Here is a 17,840-nt window from a genome sequence, read left to right as displayed (position 1 = left end):
GTAAACCAAAGGCCTTATTGTTCTGTGTCCTGAGACATGAACCTGGAAAAACAGAGTGACAGGACCAGGGCTCGGGAGGCCTTGAGGAGTTTGGCAACCTGGAGCTCCTGAGGTTAGCTTTTAACCTGGAGGATGACCAGATGAAAGCCATGTTCTAGAAAGATTGAGGTAGTAATGGGGATATTCCAATGCAAAATCAGTGACTTGGGATCAGGGATCAGGGTTGGGGAGATCATTGATTATGGGCAGAGGAGAGAGAAAAGATGAAGAATGTGAATGTTCAAGAAAGACTATAGGATGTCATTCATTCATTCATTCACTCACTCATTTCACAAACATTTCTTTGAGTACCAATGATGTTCCAGCCACTAGCCCAATTCTTTATTCTATAGTTAACATAACTATAACTTTATTTTATACTTAACATTAGGTGTGAGACAATTGTCACATAACCTATTGCATTGTAGTTGTGTACATGTGTGCCCACCTCTACCACCAAGATAATGACCTCATTAATATAGGGACCCTATTTTCTCTCTCTTTCACAAGGTCTAGCACAGAAAGCCCTACATCAGCATTCTGGAAATTGAATCAAAGCCATCTCTTTCTCTAAATGGGCTAATGACAATTTTTTTAAAAAGATTTTATTTATTCATTTGACAGACAGAGATCACAAGTAGGCAGAGAGACAGGCATAGAGAGAGGAAGGGAAGCAGGCTCCCTGCTGAGCAGAGAGCCCAACGTGGGGCTCGATCCCAGGACCCTGAGATCATGATCTGAGCCGAAGGCAGAGGCCCTAACCTCCTGAGCCACCCAGGTGCCCCAATAACAATCTTTTTAATGGGTGTAGGTATTCACTGTAAAATAATACAAATGTTACAGAAAAGTCCAAAAAGGAGATAAAAATCACCTGAAATCTCATCACCAAGAGAGCATCTCTATGAACATTTTGGTGAACGTTCTTCTGGATTTTGTTAAGTGCTATAGATGTGTACAACTTTACATAAATTCTTCTCATAGCATCCCGTTCACATGTCTTTTCAAAAATCATTTACTGTTTTGAGGGTTGCACAAAGGACTGAAAGCCTTGAATTAGCTTAAGCCCCTTGGCAAGAAGGCCCATGCACAGATGTCTTGCCCAGAGCTGTGCTTTGCGTTTCTAGTGAGGCAATGATGACCCTGTCTCGTGTTAGTTCTCTGCATGCTCATCTCTCCTGCCAGACTATGAGCTACTTAATAACAAGGACCGTGTATGTATTTTTTGATTCTTATGACTCTCACCATGCCCACAGCAAGTACAGGGCACATTGGTTTAGCGAGTGAATTGATGCCAACCCTGGAGGGCCTCTGAGGGACTAAGTCTTAGCTGCCAGGTCCAGAGAGTTCTGACTCCTGTTTGAATGAATGTGTGAAGAAGAAGAATGAAGATGGCTGTTGTGGTTCTGGGAAATCATACAGGCACAGCTCAGGTGCATGTGTGGTTTGGGGAATTGGCATGTTTAAAAATCACCTTTATTTTCATATTTACCAGATTACTCCCTTATTTAATAAAAGGAGAAGCAGTTATTGCTTCAGATAAATCTGTTGATGACAGTATCACAGATTGGTGTTTTGCTTTAAAGGTTTTATTTATTTATTTATTTATTTGACAGAGAGCGAGAGAGAGCAGCAGAGAGAGAGGGAGGAGCAGACTCCCCACTGAGCAGGGAGCCTGATGTGGGGCTCGATCCCAGGACTCCGGGATCATGACCTGAGCTAAAGGCAGACTGCCTGAGCCTCCCAGGCGCCCCATGTTTTGTTTTGTTTTGTTTCGTTTCGTTTTGTTTTGTTTTACGTAGAAGGGCCAAGAACGATATTTCCCCAACTCGAAGCGTGAGGTTGGAGGGAAGGCTCACCTCTCTGGGCGTCTCAGGTGTGAGCCCTGCCTGGAGGGGCGGGGCTCTAACCTGGTGTGTCAGTTCCAGTCAGTCGTGCGGTGCTGGCTGTGGAGGAGGGTATGAGAGGGTTTGGAATTTATATACTAGCCAGAGGGTCACTGCAGAGAAACATTAATATTCAGATTTTGTCCCAGACCGAAATCCATAACCATGATGAGTCAGACATAAGGATCGCAGAGTGACACAACTTTTCACTTCACCAAGAACTCGATCATCTCAGTCAGAAGAGAGGAAGAGAAATTTCTGCTTTAAGAGGGAATTGGTGTGATTTATGCAGATGAAAGCAAAAGTGAATACAAAAAGTGCCTTAGTGAATGGAAGGTCAATGACATTATTTCACTAGATATGCCTCTTACATAGTAAGACCAACACCTTCTAACAACATATCAGTAAAACTAGAATTTTATTGCTTGCACCAGCATTCTTCAGTTGAATTTAGTTTTTCAGTGGCAGTAAAAAGCTAATTGTATATATCAAGAGTTGTATGGCCCTATAGATTGTCCTGGAAGGATATTTTAGAAACTGTATTACTTGTGGTACTTGTCTCCAGCAGGGAGGGAGAGAAGGAAATTATTTTTACTCTATGAAAAAAATTTTAACTGTGTATATATGAATTACCTATTTAAAACAAAAGTAGATTAAAAATAAAAATAATGTGGGGGCACCTGGGTGGCTCCGTCGGTTAAACATCTGCCTTCAGCTCAGGTGATGATCTCGGGGTCCTGGGATCGAGCCCCACATCAGGCTCTCTGCTCAGTGGGGAGCCTGCTTCTCCCTCTCCCTCTGCCTGTAGTTCCCCCTGCTTGTGCTCTCTCTCTCTGTCAAATAAGCAAAATCTTTGAAAATAAATAAATAAAATAATGCTGACTTTACAAAGTAAAACGAAAGGCTTATTCCAAACTAAAAAAATGCACTTTGCCCATTCTGTGGCCTTCGGTGTGTGCATGTTAAGTGACTGGTCACATGAGGAAAGTCCTGAAACGGACATTCTACCCCTTTTCTTCTTCCTGTCTCTGGGAGGGAGTAAATGAGCTGATGTCTGCTAATGAGCACAGAACCAGAGAAACTGACCTTGAGCTCAAGTGTGATTTGCCCTGCAGCAGGAGCTCGTGTATGCTGAGTGACCACAGCCAGTTAAAGATTTATCTTTAACTCTTCACTAGGTTAAAGTTCCCAACCAAATTAGGGAAACCAGTACAAGCACAACCCTTCTTGGTACATTTTTCACTGAAGTGCAGTTCACATAACAAAACCATTTTAATGTGAACATTCTAGTACATTCACGAGGTTGTACAGCCACAACCTCTATCTAGTTCCAAAACATTTTCATCACCCCAAAAGAAAACTCCCAAGCCCATAAAGCAGCCCCTTTCCATTCCCTCCTCCCAGCCCCTGGCAACTACCAGTCTGCTGTCCATCTCTGCGTATGTATGGATTCTGACTATTTCATATAAATGGAATACATAAAATGAAACAAGACGGGATCGGGAGGGAGACAAACCATAAGAGACTCTTAATCTCACAAAACAAACTGAGGGTTGTTGAGGGGGAGGGGGTTAGGGAGAGGGTGGTGGGGTTATGGACATTGGGGAGGGTATGTGCTATGGTGAGTGCTGTGAAGTGTATAATCCTGGCGATTCACAGACCCATACCCCTGGGGCTAATAATACATTATATGTTAATAAAAAATTTTTAAAAATTTAAATAGTAAAAATAAATAAATAAATGGAATCCGTAAGTGCCCCTTTGTGCCTGTCTTCTCCCACTTAGCATAGCGTTTTCAAGGTTCACACAGGTTGTAGCATGTATCAGTACTCCATTCCTTTCTGTGGCTGAATAATATTCCATTATGTGGATAGAATACATAATTTGTTCATCCAGTCATCTGTGAGTGAACCGTTCAGTCATCTCCATCTTTTGGCTGTTGTGCATAGTGCTGTGCACGTGCATGGACGAGTATTGGTCTGAGCCCCTGTTTTTAATTCATCTGAGTCCTGGTACAATTTTAAGAGGAGTTGGACAAGGTCTATCTCAAATCTCAAAAGCAGTGGCTACCAAATTTTCTGACTCTCCCCCAGAAACTGTTGGGTTGGTATCCACTAATGTTCACCATGTGGCAGGCTGAATGCCACCGAATGGCCCCAGGTGGCAGCCTTCATCTGGGGCACCTGCCTGCTTCCTCTCCTACTCTTCCTTCCCTCCTCTCTTCTACCTGTTTTCCTCCTCCATTGGTGGCCATAACTTGAGCAGAGGACAACTTAGTCCTGCTGGGAGAAGTCTGACCCCCCGTTTTCTCCACCTTGTCCAGCAGAGTATCCATAGTCCTGAGGACTCAGATTTTGAACTTCAGACACGTTAGTTCTGTCTTCCTGCACAAATTCAGGTAACAGGTGCCCTTTTGAGGGATGCCTCAGGGATCAAGCAATGTTTATGAGGCATGTCTGGATTATGCACTGTAAGCAGAAAGAAGAAGTGCTCCAAGCCCACAGAAAAATGTGGGCGGAGCCGTGTGCTAGGGGCAAAGTCATTCACTCTGTCCTTCGGGAAGCCCCATGGGAACCACTGAGGCTTTGGCTGGAACTCCTCACCCCTGTAAGCTGGAAATCGACCTCCTTGAGGCTCCCATGGGACCACAGGCTTTTCCAAGAGCATCCCATGATGAGGCAGGATTGGGCTTTGTTTCCATGACTCTCCAACTTCCTCTTGCTGTCCTGGTGGCATTTTTAGTCAAAAGGGAATCCTACTTTTGATCTCCGGTGAATCCCTGGGATGTGTGCGCATCATCAGAAATGATGCTGAGTAGCCACATGAAGCAAATGCAGCCTGGCAGTGCAGGGGAAGGGCCTGAAAAGCCGTGAACCTTTCGGTCTATCCTCTGCCAGCTGGGCTTTTGAAATTGTCAGTTGGGAATTTCCACCATATTAGGATGGTGGTTTATTCCATGAATATAGCCCATCTCCATTTTTTAGCTGTGGTTCTGAAAACACGCACGTGGGCCTGCGTGTACACACATACATGGAGTTCTCCTTGATAGGACCTTAAACCTGGAAACGAGAGCAAATGACAAAATAGTGCTAATGTTTTATACTAATATTTTTTATTTCCTATCAAAGAATCTCATCCCGTCTCCAGGGAATACAAGCATGATATCATTTTTCTTTATGATTTATTTGAGAGAGAGAGAGGGAGAGAAAGAGAGAGCAGGGGAAGGAACCAAGAAAAGGGGACAAGGAGACTCGGTGCCAAGCACAGAACCCAGCGCAGGGCTTGATCCCACAGCCCTAAGATCACAACATGAGCTGAAATCAGACACTCCACTGACTGAGCCAGCCAGGTGCCCCAGCGTGTTAGAATTTTTATTTCTAGTTCAGAGAGTGGAAGAGTAGTCGTTGAGGAGTTTCTTATGCGAGGCGGTGGACACCATGTTTAAGCAGATGTTCATGTTCCCAACTTGTAATCAGTTTTCAATATCCTGTTCTGTTCCATAAATGCATAGTCTCCAGTATCTGGCATCCTCACTGTGTGTAAGGCTCCCATATCATTCACTGTGTTGCACACAGGTCCTGGGGGACCCAGTGGGGCCTGTTGGAACCACTCTCAAGTCCGGTGCTGAGTGCTGTGGCATGTTCGTGGGCCATTCAAAGCCATATTCCGAAGGCAACTGGCAGAGATTCTCAGACTCTCCATTCTAATGCTTTCGGGGTACAGGTCTGGGTTGGTATCAAGTCCATGATAGACTGTCTTCTGTTTCTTTGATGTTTATCAACCTGCCAAGCAGCACTAGCCATGAGGTTCCTACTTAGTGATTTCATAGTCAGTTAATGGAGAGGAAAGGCAACAATCTGGCTCCTTTTAATTTTCCATTCAGATCCTGGTCATGAATATGGGAAATACACACACACGTACACACACACAATACTAGTTGAAGGAAAGGACTTCCTGACCTTGAGAATGCATAACTCCTAACAGAATTCTGTGAGTACTGGTTTAGAGGTTAGAATGGGAAGTTTCAAATGTGTAAATGGTCCATATTTATAAAAATGATGAGCAATGTAACTGAAATTCCTTACATATATATATATATATGTGACACACAGTTTTAAAAGAAGGAAAGGTAAGATTTAGAGGACTCGGAAAAAGGCTTGCTGCCAGGCCTGCCTTCTACTTTCCTGATGAAGGCTGATAACTTGTTGCTATTATAGCCTACGAAACTTGTTGTTGCACAGTATTGTTTTCCAAAGACAACACGGACCTTCACTTAAAATAGCAGGTCCCAGTCTGTTCTGGCTTGTGGTGTTTCCATCGTGGCCATCAAGATAGCAAAGGGAGCAGCTGACCTAAGCCGGGACATGAGCTATTATGGAAAAGTCTGGCTCAAGGTTAAATATTTAAGCAGCACATAACCTTTGAAAAGAATTCATTTTTAGTGATGTGAGATATGAATTACTTATAGCATTGAGACCCCCTTTTGCCATAGACTGGCAAGTATCTTGTACCTGCATGAACATTCCCCCCCAACCCCAAGGCCAATATTTATCTCGTGACCTCATATTGTTTTTTTGGCTAATGGTGGCCTGGAATTTCAGAAGTCAGAATGTGCTTTTGAGAAGTGCTTAGCCCAACATGATTGCAGATTTCACAGTGTGTTTTTGTCCTTCTCTACCCTTTTGTATGGTGACCCTGCACCCGACATGATAAAAAAGAACTTGGTGACTTGGTTTCAACTAAAAACAAAACAAAACAAACAAACAACAACAACAAAACAAAAAAACTGGACTGTGGACAGTCAATATTTGTCAACTCATAAAGGTCTGATTTGGAACCTGACCACACTGAGCAGCATGATAAAAGGACGTCAACATTCAAGCACAACCACTTGTTAGATTGACATTCCTATCACTACTAGGATGATGTGGCCTTTCTGGTCAAGGAAAGGTTTTCAAATCCTTTACATCTTAAAGACCTTAAAACTCTAGGCCAACTCTTACTAAAATAATAATAATAATAATAATAATAACATAAAGAGATTCTAGATTTTTTTTTTTATCTATAGGTTGCAAACTGGAAGTCCTACAGAAAAGGCCAGGCTAGTCACCTAAGGGCACAGGTCAGTTTCAAAGTGACACCAGGGAGCAACTGACATTTAGACTCTGCGGAGGGGTAGGAACCCTAGCAAACTGTAAATACCTGTCCTGTGTGAAGTTGGCGACCACCACATGCCTCCAAACTGTTATTCCCATGAGGGAATCCATGTGTCCAAGGCTGAGCTGACATGGGTTGAAGGCTTGTGTCAAAGGCAGCTTGTTAACCCGAGAGAATCAGCTTGCTTTCCTCTTGTGTCCTTCCTTTCCCTCTTGTTTGGATAGAACAGCTATTCTCCTGCACCATTTTATCCCACAGTGAAGGAGAAATCCACGTCCCGTAGGAAGAGTTGAATGTCAAGATCTGGCATCATTAAATTCAGGATCTCAAGTGAGCCAAACTCTGGAACTTAAATTTGGTTTTGGTTTTGTTCTTTTTTTTTTTTTAATCTTGAATCTTTGGTCCAAGTCCTCGCCAGGGGTAAAGGGCCTCTAGTTAACATTCTATTAAAAGGACACCACTTGAATATTTTACAGGGTCTCCAAAGTCTTACTCTACTTTCTAATAATAACAATCTAAATATGAAACGATTTTGCTTCTGTTTATTTTTCATCCCCCGTGCACAGCCATGACCCTGTGCGCTAATCTCCGGGAATAACAAATAGAGTTTTTGTTTCTTTATTATTTTTTGAAAAGGATTCCAGGGAAACCTGGAATTTGCTGGAGCTTATGTGAGCAATAGTTTAAATACTGAAACCTGTTTTCTTTTTATTCTTAATTTTTATTTTTTTTTTCAGCAAAGTAAGGAAATACCCAGAACTGACTCAAAATCCCTGGAGACATTTTATAACATCCCAGGACGCGAGCAAGCATCAGTTTCAGGAGGACAGTCTCCCTCTGGTCCCTTTTACAATTTACAAGACAATGTTTTATTATTATTATTAATATTTATTATTTATTTGCACAACAATTCTCTACTTTCACAGTCTTCCCTCTCCAGTGAACACCTCGTGCTCCCTTGCCATCCTGGTTCTTTTTGCCCATTGATAACACAAGAGATGATCATCAGAAAGCCAAACCCATGGGTGGAGGTTGGGTTCAGAGAAGCTCCGTGAGCTGCAGAGTTGAGTGCACGTGTCCTTGAGAACAGAAGATTCCCACTGTGCGGCTAATTGGACACTGTTCCCCCGCATGGCTGTGTGCAAAGCTGAAGCCCACCCAGGGCCCAGTATCCTGGGGGGAAAGTGAAATGTTTGCATCAGTCTCGAAGGTCCCTCCGGCTGTTCCGATGTTCTGTGATCTGTAAAATGCAGATAATCCCTGCCCTTCCAGGTTAGCAGGAGCCCTGAGGGTGGGTGGAGAGAACCCACAGGCCAGACCTTTCCAAAGTTAAAAGCTGAATAGTAACTATAATAATGGTAATGGTTATGGGATGGTGAGGACGGAACCACAGAGACCAAAATGCCTTCCCCGGGGGCTGATGATGGGCCTCGCCTGTTTGTTGAGGGGGAAGAGGAAATGCAGGTTTTGTGAGATTACTGCGTGCGTGAGAACAGACGCTGAGCTATATACACTCGGGAGGGTGGGTACTGCCAACCTACCAATTCTACAGATGAAGACACTGAAACCCATGGCTTACCTAGCCTGCCCGATGCCCCTCGGCTCCATGTCAGCGCTGGATTTCCACTCCAGGTCTCTTTGCTTCCCAAGTCCTTGACTGTTGGGAAATGCACGATTTGTATATGCAACAGACCAAAGCACCGGTGGGACCGACCAGTGAACAGCCTTGTTTTTTTCCTTTCATTACTTGTATTATCTTTGATCAGAGTTCCCTTTCCCTCCCTTCATCCCATCTTAGGCACATCCCGCAGCTGTCCGGTCACCTTCAGCTCCTAGGAATCCCGACTGGATCCTCCTGTCGGTTTCAGAGCTACACTCCGGCCCAGCTCACACCCGACCCCAAGTAGAGACTGACAGTGGACACGACATCTTCTTCCCTCTATCTTTACCTCCTTCCTGTCCTGTGGCTCCTCTGTGGGCCAGTCAGGGACAAGAGGGATTGGAAGTAGGAGGGACGAGGTGTTGGGAACCTGGCATTGTCACGCTGCTCTCTCAGCTAACACTGGCTGGAGACATTTCTTATGGGGGTGACATCGAGTTCCTTCACAAAAGCATGCATTTTCAGGTTAACCTCTTGCAACAAACTCCCCCCACCTCCCAGCCTCAGGTCCTGCTCCTTGTAGCCTCCTACCCTCTTACTACGGAAGTCCCCCAGCCTCAGCAGGCAACTTTCTCCGGTGGGTTTGTTCTAGATGCTTGGGCGTGAGTACCAGCTACAAGGCTAAGTGCATCCCGCTTATGGTGGGAAGTGAAGGCCAGTCCCACTCCATCCTCTCCTTCGCCTTCCATTTGGGGTGGGGCGGGGAGACGCCAACCAGCTTCCTGCCTTCCAAATCTTCTGAATTCAGCAGGCTCTAGATTTTTCTGGTTATGAATGCTTCCAAGGTATAGGATATTCAGATGAGTTTGTTCCAAGAACTCTTAACACCAAGCTTCTCTTGGACCCGTAGGCATGCTAGGGCCTGAGCTTCCCCACTCAGTAAACTTCTAGGTCCTTCCTCTCAGGGTCCTCTAATCCCTGTCACAGCAGCAGGGGAGAGAACACCCCCCACTCTCCCGCTGTGTGGACAGCTCCCTGCTAACTCCCCCATGCACTTTCAAATTTTTGATTTCAGAAGTAGGTAGGAAATGGGGGTTGGTAATCATCAGGTGAACCTACTGGGTTTTTTGTTTGTTTGTTTGTTTTTGTTTTTTTTTTTGTTTTTTTTTTTTTGCAAAGTCCTCCACGATATTCCTGGCATCCTTCTTTAGGAGATGGAATATTTATTCTACCTGGTTTTCTTTTCTAGGGCTCCATGTCCTCTGTCCTCTTCTCCAGAGAGGCATCCTCACAGAGTAAGACATCTTTTGGGCCCTACTTTCCCCAAGTGAGAAATTCTTAAAAGGCAGAAATCATTGTCAAGGAGAAAATAAGTGTCAGTCTGATAGGACCTTAAGTGCTGCCCAAGTGAGGACATCTTTCTCGGCTTGGGAACACAAGTTTTCTCGCTGAGAGCCATTTGTCACCTTATTCAACTTCAATACTTTCAAAGCCCAGGTGTTCATGACCTGATGCCCCCCTCCAAAAAAAAAGGAAACAGTCAAGATCCCTGTTCTCAAGAGTATTTGTGGCCTTAGAACAAAGTGATACAAATATGGAACCAGATGTGTCATTAGATATTAGTTTAACTCAGACATAAATCACCAAATCCCTGCTCCTCTCTTAGCTCTTGGTGCCAGGAATGAAAGGCTTGAGGGAAAGTGTTTATGGTTGTTGTGTTTTTCTCTTCTCACATCTGGTGCTTCTTTGTTTTCGGTGGAATACTGGCAAGTTGCTAGAAGGTTTAATTTCCTTGACGCTGCTCCGTAGTCACCGATTTCCGACTTCGGCAATAATTCCAACGCCAATTGCTAGCTTTCTATATTTACCGGCAGCTGCTTCAGTGATGTGGAAACAATTTTCTCAACAGCTGAAAACCATGAAGATACAGAGTGGGACATTTTGTTCTTTATACAAGAGCTTAGTTGGGATGAGCAAGGGAGGAGTGAACGACCCAGCACGAATCTTTTTGTCTCTGCATCTTTTCCACTTTTCCCAGCATGACATCAGGCTTAAGTGGAGAATTGAGGGTTTTGTCCAGAAAGGAATGAGTGAGAAGCCTCTGCAGCATATGCCAGAATAGTTTGTTTCAGCCAGTGGGATGGGTAGTCTACCTTCTAGGAGGTGGTCTTTGATTTACTTGGTTTATGTCTAAAGGTTTGGGAGGAAGGAGGCTCATCTCCATCTCTGCTTGTGGCCCACTTTACCAGCTGCCTCGCTCTAGACATTCAGCATTCGGTGAAGGCTTCTCTGTAAACCATTGTCGAAGTCAGTTGCAGAACATCTGCCGTCCATAGGATGCTGCAGGGCACAGAGGAGTTGAGAAGTGTGGGACACCACCTGTGTCCAGACGGCAGGCATTCTGACCATATGACTGAATAGTAAACGGTCCCCTCTCTATAAAGCCCTCACGTGGTGCCTGGTTCATCCAAAACCCTCAGTGTAGAATGGTCAGAGAAGTTGCTGTCACTCTCAAATCGTGTCTCGGCTGCTTTCAAAACTCTGGGATATCTGGGCATTCAAGACTTACCATCCAGAAATGGGGCGTCTAGTCCTAGCTCTGCTCCCACCAAAGAAAGGTAGAGCCACACTGAGAGGCTAACATGGGTTAGAGGCATTCTAAGTATTATGCAAAGCATGTCACAGCTGGCATTTCACACATGAAGAAGAGGGGATTCAGAGACAGTAACTTGCCCAAATTAATCCTGGGGTCCTAATTCCAAAGCCTGGGCTCTTACCTTCCCCTGGCCGTCCATCTCCCTAGATCTCAGCACTGTGCAGGGAGAGACCCCATATGGCTCTGCCAACCCTCCTGAGCCCTACTGTTTTCAGTATCTAAAATTGAAAGCCATCTCTAAAATTTATCTTCTGACTAAAAAACAAAACAAAAAACTACCAACCGGCATCTTTCTTATTATTGTAAGTCTTTACTGCCACCTAGTGGGCATGATCTAATCAGAAGAACGGAAAAAAAAATCAGTGCAACGTGGATTAGAAATTGTCAATTCAAAAAAAAATTGTCAATTCATCTTACTGATCCCATGCTCCTAACCTTTAAAAATTGTATGTATGAGCAAATATCATGGCCTTCCACTTAGTCAACTTATAGTAAACTACCAGGTGTGATATCCCCTTTATAAAGATTTTTGTTGAGATGCTGGGAAACATAAACTCTAGTTAAAAAAAAAAAAAAAAAACTACATAATGCTTTGTGATCATATAATACACATTCAGCTAATAATGGGCAATACTTACAGAAATCTTAATCTGCAATAATTTAGAACTTGTATAGCAATTATATTTTTAACTTTATAAATATTTGCTTTTTTTTACATTCTTGTGATAACAAAAAAATAATTCAAACAACACCAAAGACACGAAGTAAAAAGTCCTCCTTCACAGAGAAAAGTATCTTAAGAGTTTCGTTTTTTTTTTCCAAGAAATGTGTTGTTTCCTATACAAGCATGTGTGCAAATACATATATAGCCTTTACTGTTTTTTTCTAAATTAGCTTATGCTACATACACTGTTCCATAGGTTACTTTTTTTTAAAACTTAACCTATTTTGAACACTTTTCCATGTCAGCACACAAACTGACCTCATTCTTTTTAACAATACATACTATTCCTGTATTCCAGATTCTACCATAATTGATGTAACCAGCTCCTCAGTAAGGCCCCATTGGCTCTTTTCAGTTTTGTTGTTACAGAAGTGCTATAGGAAATTAATTTATTTTCCTCAGGGAATACATACATGGACACGTGCCACACATGCGCGCGCCCACACACACATACACACACACACATACTCTTTTGAAATTGCTTTGTAGACTAAAATCTTACACAGGAAATTGCTGGATCTAAAGGTGTATTGATTGATACTCACTGACCAAAGTTCACCAGAAACACGCCTGTAGTCAAAAAAAAAAAAAAAAAAAAGGAAAGAAAAATAGTGAAATTAATGTAAGCCGCAGCAAGGGAAAACAGCAGGGGAGTCATCGTGAGTCTTTCTGGAGGAAATGTCATAGAATGGAAGTATTTGGTGGGTGGTATTAAGGGGGAGGCTAGGCAGCGGGAGTGCAGTCAAGACACAGGAATAGGTCTGGGGTTGTGCATCTCACCAAGTTTTTCCAGGAGGAGAGAAGAGTTGAAGCAGGGCGTGGAGTGTCGCTAGTAAAGGAGGAGCAGTCACACATGTGGTCGGAAGAGGGGGGTGTTTCATCGTTCTGTGCGCCGACTGGCCTGGTCTGGGCGTGGCTATGCTCCGTGAGTGTTTCTTCTCATCTGCAAGGACACCCTCCCGGCAAAGCTGGGTTTCATTTGCTCAGCTGCGTTGATTTTAACTGTCAGTGGATGTTTATGTTGCTTTCCAAAAAGGTTGCATCAATTTACATTCTTCTGGGTTCTTTTAAGTACTCAGCTTCCTAACAAGGTATTTAATCATCAGAATAACGGCGATTATAGTAATAGGAAATGTTTATAGGGCCACTTCCCATGCGCCAGCCCCAGTGCTTACCATTACTTCATTGAATCCTCATTGGAGGTTTGAGACAGGCACTCATAAAGCCCCAGCTTTCATACGAGGAAACCAAGGCTTAGAAGCGGGGAGAACTGGCCTGGGTCACGTGGTGGGACCCAGGAACCAGGCCAGCTCCTTCCAGAGCCCACACCCTTTACTGCAAAGAAACACTTTCTCCTTCATCTGCCTCATAGGAGCCTGCCACGGAGAATTTAAAGCTAAGGAATTAAGAGCTATTCAGTTGGTGGTCACGCGTCTTCAAAAGTCCGGTTTAGGATGATAAGGCAGGAAAGTCCCACGAACAAAAATGAGATTCACGGGCGGCTTCCCAGGTGTCCCATATATATCGTTGGGTGTGGCATTTAGCACCCCACGCTCAACTACTCGCATGTGCCCCCAATTCATAGAAGCCTCGGAGAGCTTCCCAAAGATCACAGCCAGGACAGCGTAATGAAATGTTCTGTGGGCCAGCTGGAGCTCGGGGGGGTATGTCAGTCACCACCAAGGCGATGAACGGAGGAAGGCCATCCATCCCCTGGATCCACCGGGGTCCCGGAAGCTCCCAAGCTGTGTGAAACTAAGAAAGACAGAATGCAGGGAAAGGAGTAGAAGGATATGGTGCCTAAGTAACTATTTGTTGGGTGCAGGCGGGCGCACACCGGGGTTCAGAGCCGGGCTTCGTGCTTGGATTTTGCAGAACAAACGGGGAGTAACGGCGAGTGGCTGCTCTTTTCCAGACTGTGCCGGCTGCGGGAGAGACATCAAGAACGGGCAGGCGCTGCTGGCCCTGGACAAGCAGTGGCACCTGGGGTGCTTCAAGTGCAAGTCCTGCGGGAAAGTTCTCACCGGGGAGTACATCAGCAAGTAAGGCTGGGGTGCCAGCCCCACCCCCACCCCCCCACGGGACAGAATGACAGACATATGCAGCCCACCCTCAGTGCGAACTGCTGCTGTACAACTTCTTTAGTTTTCCTAAAAGGACTTTTATTCTGAGGCTGTCGCCATAGTCTGCCTACAATACATTTAATGCAGTGGGAATCCTTGCCTCATTCAGCAATTAGCAAAGCTGACATAATGTTGCACTAGTTGTTGTCATCCATTAAGCATTTAGTCATTTTACTTTCCCTAATTTTTTTTTCCTACTTGGAACTAGTAAACCTTTGACCACCTTCTAGGTCTTGAACGTATTTGTAGACACCCCCCTCCCCCCAACACACACACCCTAAAGGAAACCACACAGGGCCTAAGCACAGAACCCATTAGAACCAATGCACCAACGACCCACCAGGAATGGGTTCTTGTTAGAGTCCGATGCGGGCGCAGATAACAGCTGGAGGAGGGGAAGTGGTAGTGGTGGTGTTGCTTTAATGCAGCTTGGAGAAGCCAGTTGCAGTGGTTACCTTTTGAGTTAGGGAAATGAGTAGGGGGGTCCAGTGGCAGTGAGGGACAATTTTCCCCGCAAACCCTTCTATGATTCAAAAAATGTTCTCCAACCAGGTAAATAATCTCAGCCATTAAAAAAAAAATTAAGGGAATTTAATTTAAAAATAGAGTGAAAAAACAACCGCAAAAGTAGCACAGACCCCACCCCCTGGAAATCCAATTCCATAGGTCGGGGAGAGGCCAAAACACCTGTATCAGAAGGAAGAAACTTCACAGGTGATTTCTGACGCGCAGCCAAGGAAAGAAGAGACAGGAAAGTGCCCGGATGTTAAAGCAGCCCAGTAGGCTGTGTGGGAGTAGGTAACTGGGCTTTCTGCAGTGCTGCTTTTTGGTTTTTCCCCTCAATGGCACACCTAGAAGACTACATGTTTACTGTCCTCTGAGGTAAAATCAGGAGGTTTCGAGAGGCTGGATGAGAAGGCCCTGTGCCCCTCGGGCTTCCTGAGGGCGGAGGACACAGCATCTCAGCGCTGCCGGGAGGGCCTTGCATGTGAGCTCAAGGAAGCTGTGAGGGGAAGGTGGCCTTGGGGCCTCCTCAGAGGAGGGTGAACACTGCCACCACATCTGAAGCCCATCTGGCTTGGTGGGGAGAGGGAATGGTGCCCGTGTTTTGCTGTTTGAGACAACAGGGAAGCAGCAGTGGTAATCATGTGGTGATTTGGCTGTAATTTCTGTGTCGCCCAGAGAACCACAGCCCTCTGTCCACATCGTTTGGGTCCCTGCGTTGTGATCATGTCTGACCAGGTCCCCAGGCATGCGAATGCTGGGCGGGGGGAGAAGCCCGGCCTGCTTCTATTCTGTGAAGAAGGGCTTCGAGAAATAGGGTCCTGGTGTCTTCCCTGCTCCTCAGCCCCCTCTCAGGAGCTGAACAGCCTTCTGTGTTGCAGGGATGGCGCTCCGTACTGTGAAAAGGACTACCAGGGGCTCTTCGGGGTGAAATGCGAGGCCTGTCACCAGTTTATCACAGGGAAAGTCCTGGAGGTAAGTGGCTGCCGTCAAAGCTACTGTCCTTTTCCTCAGAAGTCGTCAGAAACACAAAAGAAGCTCTTATTCCATTTTTTTTTTTTTTTCCATCTTCACCTCTGTAGGAAGGAGAGTAGTTGTCAGTGACGGCTTTCTCAGAGATTTAACCTGCGGGGTCGTCTCCAGAGGCAGTTTTTACTCCATGTTCACGCGCAACTGGAATGATGGAGAATTTACCAAAACTGATAAGGGGACGATGAGTTATGATGGAGAAGGAAGGGTTACATGAGACTATTTTTAGATGTCAGAGATAGGAAGTGAAGAGTGTGTTAGAACCACGTGTGTGCCTGCGTGTGAGAACTGTGCACACGTGTGTGTGCCTCTGTGGGGGTGCGCATGTATGTGCGTGTGCACGTACGTGTGAGAGCGTGCAGACTCGCGGGGCAGGGGCTCAGAAGTGAAGCAAAGGAAGGGAGGGTGAAAGGTGAAGGCAGACCCTTCCCCACCCTTAAAAAAACCACATCCTGTGTGACCCAGAACACCCTCTGGGCCGGGCTGAGCCACCGCCTGTCAGGTTCAGGTGTGACTCTCGTGCCACCCAGCCCGGTTCCTGCTTTCTCAGCAGCGGCCCCGCCAGCGGCTGCCTCCTGTGGAATGAGGGGCCAGAGTTTAGAGGGAGTCACTGCCCCACTTTACCCCGGCCCGAGGGGCGTTAACTAGATCTGATAAAAAAAAAGAAAGAAAGAAAGAAACAGGATTACCTCATATCCATCCCACATTTCAGGGTGGAGAATGTGTCATGGGCAGAGGTAAGTCAGGACGCCCAGCAGCTGGGAAGGCGACCAACGGGTCCTGCAGCTTCCACAGACACCAGGGCACTGACGCCCCATCAGCCGTTCAAACCTCCCAGCAGGGCGTGTTTCAGAGACACCGGGCATAGATCTGAGGGGCCCCCGAGTGTGTGCGGGCAGCCTCCGAGCCTCCGTGGGCTTGCACGGCGAGGTCTAGCACAGCTTTCCTGACCCCACGGCGAGCTCGGGGGGCCTTTCTTTCCTGGAGACGTAGAAGGGCCAGTGTCGGCTCTGTGCGAGGACCCGGTGTAGTTACCTGGATTTGGGAGTGACTGCTACAGGCCGTTGTCTTTGACCCAGGGGTAGGGGCCTCCAGGAAGCAGGAGCGACCTCCAGAGAGGCCCAGGGGTGAGGACAAGCACAGCAGAAACAAGGCAGGTGGGCAGGAGTGCAGGTGTGAGAGGTGATGCCGGGGCCCGCGACCGGTCGGAGCACGAGGACTTGGGCCTTTATCCTAAGAATGGCGGGAAGCCGTGGAAGTGACTGTAGTCAGAGTCCAGCGTGACGGGATCCCATCGCTGTGTGAAGAACGCACGGGGTGGCGCCCGGGGGGCTCCGCCGGTTAGGCGTCCAGCTCCTGGTTTGGGCTCAGGTCACGATCTCAGGGGGGTGCTGAGCTCTGCGCTCAGCTCAGAGTCTGCTGGACGTTCTCTCTCCCTGTCTCTCTGCTCCTCCTGCTCATGCTTTCTCTCTCTCTCTCTCTCTGAAATAAATAAATAAATCTTTTTTAAAAAACCAGAATGCATGGGAGTCCTCAGATACACGCAGAACTACATCCACGGCTGCTCTGTTCCCAACAGCCAGAGACAGAAACAACCCAGTGTCCACATGTGGACGAATGGACGAAAAAATGTGGATATAAAGACAAGGAGTAACCATCAGTCTTAAAAAGGAAGGAATTCTGACACCTGCTACCACAGGGACGAACCTCGAGAACATTATGCTAAGGGGAAGGGGCCAGACACAAAGGGCTGTGTACTTCCATTTAGAAGAAATATCCAGAAGAGGTAAACCAGCAGAGACAGAAAGCAGACTGGTGGTTGTGTGGAGCTGGAGGGCCAGGGGTCAGGAAACAGGGTTAAGGGCTCATCAGTCCCCAATGGGAGTGAGCGGCGGCGTGTTTTGGAACAAGATGGAGGCCGTAAATGCACGACATTGTGACTGTCCTCAGTGCCGCAGAATGATTCACGTTTAAAGGGTTAATTTTATGGGATGTGAATTTTACCTCAAATTTCTTTAAAAATGGTAGGAAAGGGGGTGAGGGTAGAGACAGGAGACTCTTGCGGAGCTCAGGGCACAAAACAGTAGGAGCTTTGGGGGAGGGGTATGGTGACCAGAGAGGTGGA

General features: G+C 46.1%; 1 protein-coding gene across 9 annotated transcripts in view; it reads left to right on the top strand.

Annotated features, from left to right (window-relative positions):
* ABLIM1 (actin binding LIM protein 1) overlaps nt 1-17,840 on the top strand; it is a 221,866-nt gene that overhangs the window by 97,909 nt on the left and 106,117 nt on the right. For all 9 annotated transcript variants that reach the window (XM_044240588.1, XM_044240584.1, XM_044240583.1 and 6 more), the window contains 2 exons: nt 13,975-14,101; nt 15,568-15,661. In XM_044240588.1, the coding sequence (XP_044096523.1) occupies nt 13,975-14,101; nt 15,568-15,661 (221 nt within the window). The remainder of the gene's footprint in view (nt 1-13,974; nt 14,102-15,567; nt 15,662-17,840) is intronic.

The sequence above is a fragment of the Neovison vison genome, chromosome 2 (assembly GCF_020171115.1).
Source record: "Neovison vison isolate M4711 chromosome 2, ASM_NN_V1, whole genome shotgun sequence".
In the NCBI taxonomy this organism is placed as follows: Eukaryota; Metazoa; Chordata; class Mammalia; order Carnivora; family Mustelidae; genus Neogale; species Neogale vison.
Note: the sequence above shows the minus strand (reverse complement) of the source record. Positions and strands in the feature narration are given on the sequence as shown.